Raw genomic sequence first — 13,035 nt, 5'->3', positions numbered from 1 at the left:
ACCTGCAAATTAATAAAGCAAACGTCGCGTTGATGCGCGGTTACTCGTGACGGGGATTTCATTTTGACCGAGCTTCAAAAATTCAAGCTCGGATCAGGCGGAAATCTCTTTTTCTTAGCGTGAATACATGCAAAACATTCAGGTTTCCTCATAATAAATCATCACTGGATGCCCAACAGAAATAGCAGCGAGCAGTAGATTTTATCAGCTGGTGCTAATTAACGATAATTCTCAGAGTAACTTTCCCAAAGGCCGAACAAAAACTTGGCTGTTGTCTCGCTAATGTCCTCACTGCAATTTGGCATCCGTGCTCGGCCAGAGGGGAAAAAACAACTTCTGACATCATCTTATATTTACGGGTAACCTGTGACTTTACAGGTCGGCGGGAGAAATTATTCTTTTAGTTAGCGAAAACGTTGTGTTGGTGGTGTAACAGACAGTTTAGACTCTTTTTGTGTGTGTGTGTGTGTGTGTGAACACTGAAGCAATAATACAAGCTTACAAAAGTAACAGCTACGAATCTGCACTTTCAGCGTTTTTAGCGAGTAGTTTGGGAGAAATAAAGTTGTTGCAAAAATAAGAAAGCCACACCAACTTTTCAGTTAGTGACAAATGAATTACATTCATGTTCGACTAAACTCCCTTCCAACCTCAAACCCCTAAATTGCGTGCAGCGGACGTTTTCGCAGAGGCACGAGTTGAGAGAGGCGAAGCGAGATCTGCGAGAAAAGCGCGGGCACAACGGGAATGCGCTTTTATGGATGCGGCAGCTCGCGAACAGGAACCGACACACAACCTTGGTGAGGTGCCGGGGGCTCGACGGCGGGGTCGAAGGAGCAGCTGGGCAGAACGCACAGATGTTGGGTCAAACGACGCTTTGTTTTTGTTTTTTATTCTCGCAGGAGTTTCCTTACATTTAGGATGGCGTTGTGCCAGGCGGTACACTTCTGCTGAATTACTCATTAACTACTTTTTCTCTTCCTTACATATATACACTACACACACACACACACACACACACACACACACACACACACACACGAACCCTTCAGCTGCCTGTGACAGCACGAGGTCACTGCGTGAGTTGTAGTGGCGGAGGAGAAGGGGGGAGTTGAAGCGGGCGAAGAGGGCGGGTATAAGCACCCTTTGTTGGCAGCCTCCTCCCTGCCCTTCCCTCCCTTCACTTCCCCAAAAGTAGCACACAAAGGCCACTTGTCCCGCGCTGCCAGTGCCCCACCCCTGTCACCGCCCGGCTGCCCGCCACACCAATCCATCCCCCTGCCAAGAAAATGAGCGCACGCCTGTTTTAAATGGCAACCTCTGTGTGCGCTGGCGGGCCGGGGCCCACCACACTCCACCACGGGACAAAAGCGGGTGTCAACAGCGTCCATGGCACAACCACGCCGGACCTCCCCCCCATCCCCTCCCGCTTTTTTTTTTTTTTTCCCGCTCTTTTATTCCCTGGCGTTGCCCCGAGCTACGGAGCTCGGTCAGAAGCCCAAGACCGCAGAGGCAGCAAAAAAAAAAAACAAAAAAAAAAACTAAGTGAGCCAAGTGCAGTGGCACAAGACGGGCGGACCGCGAAATGACAACACGGGACGACTCGCCTACCTTACCGGCCACACAACACACACCCACACACACACACACACACCCACACACCCTCACACAGTAACACATTTCTTCCCTCCTCTTATCCATACCCCCCCCCCCCCACACACACACACACACACACACACACACACACACACACACACACACCCCTCCCCATCCACCTACTTCCCTCCCACCTCCCACATGCCAGACTTTATTAGACATCCAGAAAAGAAAACAGGAAACATGCTGCTTGCCTGGAAAATGTTGTCTCCACATTCTTCGGTTTAAAGACTATGCATCGCAGCGAGAACAGAAGACGGTTGAGGCGAGCGGAGAGGAAAAAGCAAACAAAACAAAAAAAAACACACCAAAAAAAAAAAAAAAAAAAAAAAAAAAAAGGGGGAAAGTGGAAGACCCTCTGCAATAATCCAAGGAGGGTATCCCCCCCCCTCTCGCTGCTTCTTCTCCTCCTCCTCCTCCTCCTCCGCTTCCTCCTCTACTCCTTCAGCCCCCCCTCCCCCTTCCCCCGGAGTTGCTCCTCTCGGTCGGGCCCTATTGGTGAGGGGAAGGGGTTTTCTGCGGTGCGAGCTCTCACTAAGCCCCCGGCTGCATCATCTTTAGTCCATGCCTTTGAGGGCTGGGAGAAAAGCAGCATACACCCGCGGCGTCCTTATGTGCGCACACACACACACACACACACACACACACACACACACACACACACACACACACACACACACCGAGGTCGGTGCTGGTGATCGGATGGTAGTGGGTTGGAGAAGGTGGGGGGAGAAGCTTTTGTCCGGGTTTTTTTTTGGTTGTTTTTTTTTTATCTTCCAGGAAGAAAAAGGCTGCGGTCGGGGAACGCGATGGCTGGAAAGTCTCTCTGCCGCTTCCTCTGCTGTCAGCTGCGCAACATCTATTCACTGTGTGTCTCTCTCTCTCTCTCTCTTTTTCAGCTCTTTTCTCCTGCCTTTGTCTTAGCTGATAATAAACCAGAAGCGGAAGAAGAAAAAAAAAAAAAAAAAAAAAAAAAAAGATCTTGCAGAGGAATATTAAAAAAAAAAAAAAAAAAAAAGATTCTGTCTAAATCAAAAGTGCCAGTTTGAACGTGCAGAGCTGAGCTCGTACAATTTACTCCCCGGCTGCATTCACTTCATAGGATCCACACACACACACAACACACTCGAGCACAATCCCTCCTCCCTTTTTCCCTCCTCCTCCTCCTCCTTCTCCCCTTTTTTATGTTTTATTTCTGATCTGGACTCCACAGTGTTTTGAGAACGCCAGCCCCTTTTTTTTTCCCCCACTCTCTCTCTCTCTCTCTCTCTCCCTCACACACTCACACTCTTGCTTTCGCTTGCTCCCACCCTCACCTCCCTTTTCCCTCCCGATTATTTGGTTTCCTCCTCTGCTTTTTCCACTTTCATCTAGACCTCAGCAGCCCCCACTTTCTATCACTGAACACGAACACACACACACACACACACACACACACACACACACACACACACACACACACACACACACACACACACACACACACACACTCACCCCACCCTGGCATTTTTTTTTTTTTTTTTTTTTGGGTTACCGGGAAGAGATTGCAGTAGAGGCATACACACTCGTACACTACCCTCCCTCCCACTGAAAATGCAACACACACACACACACACACACACACACACACACACACACACACACACACACACACACACACACACACAAGAACAATGCAACATTCAAGCCGCACCAAGCAATAACATTACAGCTGTGGAGTTGGCTGTTTTTCGCACCATCAGGGAAGTCATCAGAGCCGAGTGTGTTAAGTTCACAGTTTGGTCCCTGGAGGGGGGACGGAGGGAAGGGGGGAGAGAGAGAGAGAGAGAGAGAGAGAGAGAGGGAGAGAGAGAGAGGAGAGGAGAGGAGAGTGGACTGACAGATCGCTCTGCTGAATGACTGCGAGGATGAGCGGCTGAAAAACACCCTGTTTAGAATAACAAAAGCAACCGGAGCCTCCCTGCAACTCTGCAGCGAGGCCGGGACACGGCAAACGCAAACGCACACACACACGCACACGCACACACCACGTCGGCTGTATGACAAGCGCGACCAATACACAAAGAGTCCGGCGCGGTCACACGCCACAACCGATTATCGCTGACAGTAAAGTGGAAAGGTGGAACAGCCCGAGCAGCTTTTTTTTTTTTCTTATTATTATTATTATTTTGCTCACAGATGGTGTAAAACCACTTCTGTTTCGTTTATTTTTGCGAGTAATAATGATGTGTATTCAGTTCATGTGTGTTTTTAAGTGTGTATGTGTTTAACGGCGGTTATCAGGGCTGTTGTTTCTCAATAGCGAGAACCCAACAAGCGGAGACACGACATGTCATCCGAACCACCGCCTGAGCAATGACACATCTGAGGGGAGTGTGACCATCAAAGGCAGTAGCAGCCCACTTCCTGCCTGCCGGCCAGGCACACACACGCGCACACACACACACACACACACGCACACACACACACACACGCACACACACACACACACACACACACACTCTTGATGGAGTGTGGGGATACGGCTGCCCCTCTGATCTTTCTCTCTTCAATAACATTAGAGAATGTGCAGAAGGTGGGGTGAGGGGTGGTGGTGGTGGTGGTGGTGTGTGTGTGTGTGGGGGGGGGGGGGGGGGGGGGCACTGACTGACAGCAATATGTTAATATGGAACGTGGTAGATCACAGCATCCCAAAAGGCCACTCAGTGAGGTTTGAGGAGGGGTTTGTGTTGAAGAACACTGCAGATTTCATGAATGGCCACCGAATTAATGTCATCTCGCCCGGTCAAGAGGTCAAAGAGGTCCAAAGAAAACTGTTAAAAATGATCCGACCGCTGCTGCTGGGCTCACGGGTATTGTTTGAGTTCAATCCATCAAGAAGAGTTTAGTATGATTAATCGGCTCAAAACATCTGAATTTTCAACAGTTTGGCAAAAACAGGTACGCTACAATTTTTGTGTTGCTCCGGGATAATCTTTGGGAAAATAACTGCAATTAATCATATGAACTACTGATAAGTAATTAGGGGTCTTTTATCCTCTAAAGATAGCAAGAAAGAAGTTGGGTCGAAAACGTGAAAACCAATGCTTAACTGCCTTTAAGCGCAATACCACCGAGGGCCAATAGGGGCTGGCTATGAATTACTTCACTAAATTCAATAATTTTGAAGTCCTCAGTCAGAAAAAGTCAGAGCAGTCCCTCAGCTCGACCAAATATGGTCACGGCGACATCCAAAAATCTGTGCTCGAGGCTTCATAACGGCAGCTCACAAACCAGTGGGTGATGTCACAGTGGGTCACCACTTGAGTTTCATTTTCCTGAATCAGTCTGTCCAGCAGTGTCAGCGCGACACTGTGTAAAGCTGCCAGAAAGCTCCACCAACCAAATGGACGGTTCTGGGTATTATATAACAAAATGATTCAGTATTTCTAACTTGTGAAATATCCTCAAGGTGCGTGCTGCCTGGGGAGACGAGCTCTGGAGAAACAGTCCTTCTTAACTCGTGCATAAAATTGGGAATATGTCGTGACCATAAGGTTGCTACTCCTTAGAGGAAATGATCAATTCTTTGTGCTTTTGTTACGAGACGAGAAAAATGTGGATTTCAACGGAAGAGCTCAAAGGGGGTAAGTTACGTGCAGCAACAGGCCCGGTGCAAACAAACAGCTATACGCCCCCGAGTCCAGCAGTTTGACGAACAAGTCGTTACACGTTTGAGAGGGGGCGAGCAAACATTAATGGGAACAGATTGGCACAGCAGGCCCCCCCCCCCCCTCCCAAAAAACACACTTTTTCTTTCGGATGAAGGGCAGCCAGGCTTGGGTCTAAACCAGAACTGACTCTACATCTGTTCATCCATCAGTTACTGTTGCCATAGCGCACAGGAGCAACCACACTAGCATTGATGCATATACACACAAACACATTTAGTGTGACACCGTCTTGTGTACAAAGCAAGGCAGACTATACGACATGATGACATGTTCCCTATATTGTGAAATATCTTTCAAATATATTTGAAATATTTAAAAAAAAAAATATAAAAAAAAAATCACTGAATTTTGAAATATTTGTTGCTGTAAAAATCTGAAAGTCAGATTTATTAAATTCCATTTATTTGCATATTCATTTCCAATTCTTGGGTGTTTTTTTTTTCATGTGCACAGTATTTGTTTTTTTTCTCCACAGAAGTCCATAAAAAAAAAAAAAAAAAAAAAGACCAGCCTTAACAAACGAACAGATAGAGAGAGCTCCTGCTATTTTTCTCTGGATTTAGTTTCTTTTTTTTTTTTTCAAGCATAATAATACATTTTTCACTTCAAATTCAGAGCTAACAAATTCAGAGTTCAGAGCCTACACTCCCATCTCCCTTCTGCTGCATGACTTCTTTAAGCCCTGACCTTTAGCATAGTGAGACATCAAGAGCAGCGGTCACGCTCTGGATGCCCCAACAAATGGCCCGAGCCTCCTTATAGCCCGTGTGGATTTACCATTGAGAGGAAGCCCTCTTCTTTAACCAGCCTAATTATACTGTATTCGGCCTTTTTCCTGTAAGAGCTGGAACTTGGCTGGTGAGACGACGTTGGATGTAGAGCCCTGTTAAATCCCCCTAAAGCACTTAAAGAGGATTTTAAGCAAGCAAGTGGTGGAGCGAGCCAACCTGCCGCTTGGAGACGAGGCTTCAGCTGACCACATTATGACCAGAGGTTCAGGGGTTCATTTTGGATGCTGGACTTGGGTCAACAGGGGTTCAGCTCAGCAGCAGTTGAACCCTAGAGAATACCTCTGGCCAGCATTTAGAGTAGGTTGTTTTTTTTTCCTGCTTTGATTTTATTCCCTTTCTTAACTCCGTCTGGTGGTGTAATACTGCCGTTTTGACTTTTTGTAATTTAAGTGGTATGAGAATAAGTCTTCTGGGCTCTATATATATACACACACACACACCAGTACATTGGAAGTAAAGACCAACACTTTCTCCTGTACTTCTACTGGTATCTAAACATGCAAACTTTTGGTTTGATCTGATCAGGTTAAACAAAAATGAACACACAGTAAATGTGTTACAGTTGCAGTTCAGTTTAGGCACCAAAACAAATTAGTCGAGCTCAGGATAAGATCACGGTTTGGCTCGAGTAAGCGAGTTAACTTGTGTATGTAACTTAAAGTCAGTCGACAGACACACAAACAATGTGTCTCATGGGTGAAAGTCCTGGCTTTGAACCATCTGACCATGCATGACCTCCCTACGACTTTCTCAACCTTTATTTTACGCCACCTCACTTTCTCCTTTCCTCCCATGATAATTGTCACCCCCACTACAGGTCAGGTAGTAGGCGGAGTCGTTCCAGTCCGAGCAAATGACAAATGATAACGGCCATTTAACGGGCTGGGAACATTTGAATCGGGTGCAGAATTAGACTCTTGCTCATTTGAAGCATGTAGGTACAATTTGTTTGGGCAGATCTGAACACAAAGCAACTGTACTCTGCACGACTGCACTGAAGCCCTTCAGTGGAAGCGGTCGCAACTCTGAGCTGAAGCTCCTGCACACTTCGCTGTGCTGGGATGCAGTTGAACACGATCAACAGTTGCTTGCAGCAAACCAGAGAATAAATCGAGGTCTGATCCAAAATAGCAATGAAGTACGTAGCTTTCTTGATATTTGGGCAGATTAGACCTTCTTCAGGACCTTCTCCTCGTGTTTATTTTCTCACTCGTGCCCCAGAAACGTCTAACCAATGAGAGAGGAGAATGTTGTCACATGGCTTTTAGCGATGCAATCTACTGCGTGTGGAGGAAAAACTGAAAGGAGGGGAAGTTTCCAACCAGAGCAAACAAACTGTGAGTATGAAAATGTCCTTAAATGCTAAGTGGATAACTCTTCCTTACGGACCTTTATGCCCATTTTGCACCTCACGCACAGAGAATGAATAATACAATACAACCGTAGCCAAAGAGTTTGTTTGTTTACTCAACAACCAGCCTTAAGAGCTGAAACCTCTGATCCAAAGGAAAACATCAGTGCAGTCATTCCTCTTAGCTTCCGGATGCAGTCACTGTGCAGCACGCTGACACACTGGTAACACGGGTGATCCCGAATGGACTGGACGTTCTTCAGAGGGAGGGAAAGAGAGCAGAAGTAGTGTAATTTTTGGTGATCCAAGTCTAATTTCCCCACGGTGGATATTTATTTACGAGGCCCAGGTTTATCCACCGAGTAGTAGCAGCCAGGGTAAATAACCCCCCCCAGGTGTGTATGCAGACACACACATACACACGCAAGACCCCCCCACCCCCCCTCCAACCCTCCAGCAGCGGTCCAGATAACAACCCTGAGTCAACACTGCCTCTCTGCTTTTGTTTTCTCTGCCTCCCCTCCCACGTTCCAGTCCCCCGCGGAACTGCAAGGGCCCGGGCTGAAAAGATGCAGGGATGAGGGACAGAGATAGTGAAAGAGAAAGAGAGAGGAGGGCTAAATTACAGCAAGGGAATGCAAATGAGTGTGTATTTTTTTTTTTTTTTCAGGGGGGAGCCAAGGAGGGCAGGCAGGCTTTATTTCCCAGGCAGGAACGGCCCCCCCTGTGGCCTCTGGATCAGTTGTAGCAACAGCGAAGGGAAGAAAAGCGAACATTCTCGCTCGGCCTTTTTTGCTTGGGGAGGAAATAAAAAAATAAAATAAAAAAAGAAATATAACAAATGCAAAACCCGCAATTCTCGGAGGCTGGTGCAGTCGTAAAATAAAATGATATTTTGCTACGCTTACACGCGGCCGCCGCCTCCACCTTCTCCGCCCATAGCATAGACACGCTAAAGTGGCTGAAATACGGGCACACAGCCTGGCCAAACACACCACCACCCCCTCCCCCCATCTTGGAAAAACAGAGGGAGAAAGTGAGCGTGTGCAGGAGGCAGAGGGATGAGGATGGAGGAAGCAGGGTGAGCCAGCTGCAGGTGGTCTCCAGATGTGGTGGCTCTGGGGACAGGCCACTCCAGCGCTGTTAAGGGGCGACTCGGCGCTCCCTCCTTCCCCTTTTCGCCTTCCATCGCTCCTCCTCCTCCTCTTTCACTGACAGGAGCCATCTGGCCTGGCAGAGAGAGCGGAGCAGCGAGTCCCCACCCTCCCGAGTGTGGCCCCTGCGTGCCACTCAGCAGAGTGCACGAGTAAATAAAATGCATGCACATACACAAATGCGGGCGCACAATAGCTCCTGCACACCCCCGAAGAGCCGTGGCACGGCTATTAACCCGTTGAAGCTGCAGCCCAGCTGTACTCCATTACGATAAATACACCGGGGTCGCGGGGCCTTGTTGACCAGGAGTCAGCCGTCAGATACTTTGAGGTGTCCACTTACAGCCTTTTAAAGCTCACTTTGCCAAAGAGTTACAGCCATTTTCATCATCACCCCCCCCTCCCCCTTTCTCGCCTCGCTCCATCTCCTACGCCCTCTGGAAAGAAACTCCCACCCACTTACTCATCCACATCTCTCCACCATGCCAGATGATATTTCACACTTCCTCTAGCAGCACAGACCTCTTTCTCCTACAATCTACAATACGCCCCAAACCCACTGTGACGGGAGTTTACATTTTTGGGCGCACAATATGACACCCGGAACACCTGACACCTTTTGAGATACACCGATGCTGCCACACTTCCTGTATGCCGTCAACCGGTGCATTTCACTTAAGGTGAGGCGCAATTTACCTGGAGGCTACGGGATGTCCTCGGGAAAAAGCGCCACAAAAATGTTTCCAGGAAGACAAAGAATTCAACTTGTTTTATTCATAGGAAAATAGAATAGCTTTCTCGTCTCCATTTGTCAGTCATTATGGCTCTGTTAAGAATAGTTTTGGAAAAGGTTAGTTAAATCTCTGGCTGCTTCCTGCAGGAACATTTGGTCTTTTGTATGGTTTGGGAATATCCTGTTAAAAGGATTCCTGGGTAATTGTCTGTGCTGCAGTAGAAATTGGGAATGTAGGAAAACGGCCTGTAATGACTGAAAGGAAACAGAGTAGTTGTAACATAATGGCCACTGAGAGCGACACAGGGTCAGTGCTGCACTGTTCCCTTCAGATATTATTGAACTAATAAAACACTCCATGTCCCATTAGCACGTACAACATACCAAACAGGGGGGAGGAGGGGAGGAAGGGACCTCCCCCCTCCCTGTGTAGTTTTTATTTATTTTATTTTATTCATTATCTTAGCATCTGCTCTCTGGCATAAAGAAGGCTCTTTTAATGTCTTTGTCCTTCAGCGTTCATCTTGCTCATTAGACAAGTAAAGCCACCAATGCCAGCGAATGGCGGACAAAGAAAGATTATGTGACTAAAATGCCCCTAATATTTGAAGAAATAAAACAAAGCGGCGACGCTTGAAGAATTCTCTCCCCACTTATCCCCGCTACCCGTTTTAAATGCTCTCACATGGGAGATTTTCGGAGAGTCTCGGCTGTGTTTGTCAGCAACCGAGCTGAATGAATGGCAACCGGGTGCATTGATTTGCAGCACAGGCTGCAGCTCAAACCACAGGACAAAAGACTAGGCAGGAGGACAATGGCAAAACACAGTGGGCCACATGGGAAATGAATGACAACCGGTCGATCAGGACGACCGCAACCGAGCACGGGCACGCTTGTTCCTGGAAGAAACGGGCCTCGCGACACGCAGCAAAAAAAGGTTGGCGAATGAGCCACATCTTCACAACGAGGTAACCCACTGTGGCGTTCAGAGGAACAAGTTCCTCCAGGAGCACAGAGATTACTGCTCTACCTTTATTTTATTTTTTTTTACTCCTTTTCATCTCCTCTCTTCCTCAGTCTTCATCCTCTCCGTTTCCCCACGTCTATCCACCCCCTCCTCGCTGGCCACAGACCATGAAAAAAGTAAATATGTGCGCAAGGTAAAGCAATCGGTTAACCTTTGAAATACCCTGGCAATGAGATCTGCTGCTCTTTACTCTTTTCAGCTGTATGAAAAAAAAAAATAAGAAAAAAAAAAATCGAAGAAGAGAAGAGGAAAAAAAAACACAATGTTGGCCACCACTTCAGAGGGGATATTCAATATCCATGAGCTTTTTTCATTTCACACTGATGAATAATTCAGGGTGACCTGCCCACCATTGAGTGAGAGAGAGAAAGAGGGGGAGGGAGACAAAAAAAAAAAAAAAAAAAAAGGAGCGGGGAGGTGTGCAGAGGTAGTTGTCTGTTTTAGTGGATGCAGCTGTTGCTGTTCGACAAGCACAAAACCAGCCTCCTCCCCAGCTGCTGTGGAGAGAAGGAATAATATGCAGCAGAACTGACGACGGATAATTGGGGGAGATTATATCAAAGCGATGCCTTTCTTACAGCGCGAGCAGTGAGCACACATCGTTGCTATCCTGTAAACAACAAAAAAAAAAAATGCCCCGAGATGAGGAGACTAGCAGAATAAACATGACAATGTGTTCTCCAGTAAAACGGCCAAATGATGCCTCTCAGCAATCACAACAAGTCATCAGATGAAGAGAGAGACACACACACACGCTGCACATGAACACACGTACTCCTCATCCCACCATTAGCGCCGAGCAGCTACCTGTAGGGTTAAGGAGGACTCGAGGGGCCAACATGACGGCTAAATTCCTATCAGTGGGCCCAAAAGTCCTGGTTTGGGATCTTTACAAACTGATGAAAATTCGACTCACAAACACAAATACACAGAAACGGTACTTAGAAAGTACAAATTCATTTGATTAAAAGAAATACGCGTTGAAGTTCCTTTCGCGATCCTTCGGCAGTAATTGTTACGATTTAACAGTTGCTGCAACACATCGAGGGGCAAAAACCTGAACCTTTTGGCCCACTTTCGGACCACGAATAACACTTCTGACCCTGCGCAGAGGTCAGCTGCTACTATCATGTGCGCGCGCACGCACACACACACACACACACACACACACACTCAAACACTCAAGCTGTCACAAGCAGGGGGAGACCAGCTGTTCCTCATTCGCTCGAAGGCTCCGTTCCCTCCGTGGGTTGGCCGGCTTCGCAGAAACCATTAATCCCTCTGTGAACGCAAGCGATGGTTTGGAAAGATCAACCATGAGAAAACAGCGAGGGAGGAGGTGAGGAGTGGCGGGGTGAGAGGGGAAGGGGCTCCACAACACTTTTCTTTTTCTTTTCTGAAGAAAAGAAAAACTACGGCAGTGGAAAAATAGATTTTTCTGGACATATTTCCCCCGGGACACAAACAATACAGAGGTTGAGTGGAGATGGAGCAGCAGATAGGTCATGTAACATTTACCAGGTTCTCAGGGAGCTGGAGACGCATGACAGAAGGACTCCACAGCTGAGCAGTGACCATTTAAAAGTACAATCATTACAGAGAATACAGCGCAGTACAAAAGTTTGTGATTGATTATCGCTCATCCTTTATCTTCCTTGCTGAAGACTAGATTGAAAGTTAAAGCCCCAAAAACAAGGAAGTCAAGTGTCCAAATATGAAATGCGAGTTTATTCAATTTTTTGTTAACATATTTTAATTACTTTCTATTTAGTTTACATTTCCTGCTCCGTTCCATTCCTGGATATAAACAGTCTTAAATGGAAGCTAGAGTTGGCACTTTAACCTCGTTTTTTTTTCCACTTTAACTTCAATACATTAAAGAAAATATGGCAAAATTGCCTCAGCACTGTTTTATAACTGCTATGTACGTGTTTACTGTATATATGGAGGGTCTGCACGCATCAGTACATACACAGTGTTGTATGGTGTTCATACGAGGTTAGACTGAGTGTTGTACAGCTCCGTTTACTAACCGCTGACCGAGCCCAAACCTCTTGTCTGTCTCCACTCATTCATATCAGGAGGATTAGTGAAGATGACACAGACTCACACCGACACATGATGCCGGTATAGTAGCATCCGCATAAATACACACACACACACACACACACACACACACACACACACACACACACACACACACACACACACACACACACACACACACACACACACACAAATTTACGGGCTTTCACACACGAACACACGCAGGTGGAAGGTAGGCTTTCCCTACTCTAATTCTGTGCCTGTTCCCAGACAGGTAACTTAAGCCTTTATCGCTCCACAATAACAGCGCTTATTATCATATCAACAACAAAAAATAAGGACGGGGTTAGTAGGCTGTGCAATCAGGAAGCACGAGTGATTTCTATTGAGTTGCCTCTGTAGTAATGCAGTAATTACAATAAAACAGTGACTCTGACATAACTTTTATATAAAGTATCGGAACCGCGGCAAGAGTGCAGACCGCTTCACCCCTGACTTGTTTCAGGGCTTTTGCTTTTACTGTGGCCTTCCGCAAGTGAAACGGATGATCAGTTACACTGAGGT

At 46.9% G+C, this 13,035-nt stretch overlaps 1 protein-coding gene across 6 annotated transcripts in view; it reads right to left on the bottom strand.

The window, feature by feature from the left end:
- Positions 1 to 13,035, bottom strand: part of ctbp2l (C-terminal binding protein 2, like) — a 96,141-nt gene that overhangs the window by 26,085 nt on the left and 57,021 nt on the right. Inside the window, exon 1 of one of the 6 annotated variants that reach the window (XM_069160387.1) lies at positions 1,851 to 1,955. The exons of the other annotated variants lie outside the window; for them this stretch is intronic. Coding sequence (XP_069016488.1) covers positions 1,851 to 1,872 — 22 coding nt within the window. The 5' untranslated portion in view covers positions 1,873 to 1,955. Of the gene's footprint in view, positions 1 to 1,850; positions 1,956 to 13,035 lie in introns of those variants that run through there. 6 annotated transcript variants of the gene reach the window in all.

This window comes from Embiotoca jacksoni, unplaced genomic scaffold (assembly GCF_022577435.1).
Source record: "Embiotoca jacksoni isolate LCO1_2020_lvr unplaced genomic scaffold, fEmbJac1.0.p SCAF_26, whole genome shotgun sequence".
Taxonomy (NCBI): domain Eukaryota; kingdom Metazoa; phylum Chordata; class Actinopteri; family Embiotocidae; genus Embiotoca; species Embiotoca jacksoni.
This window is presented reverse-complemented; position numbering and strand designations above follow the sequence as displayed.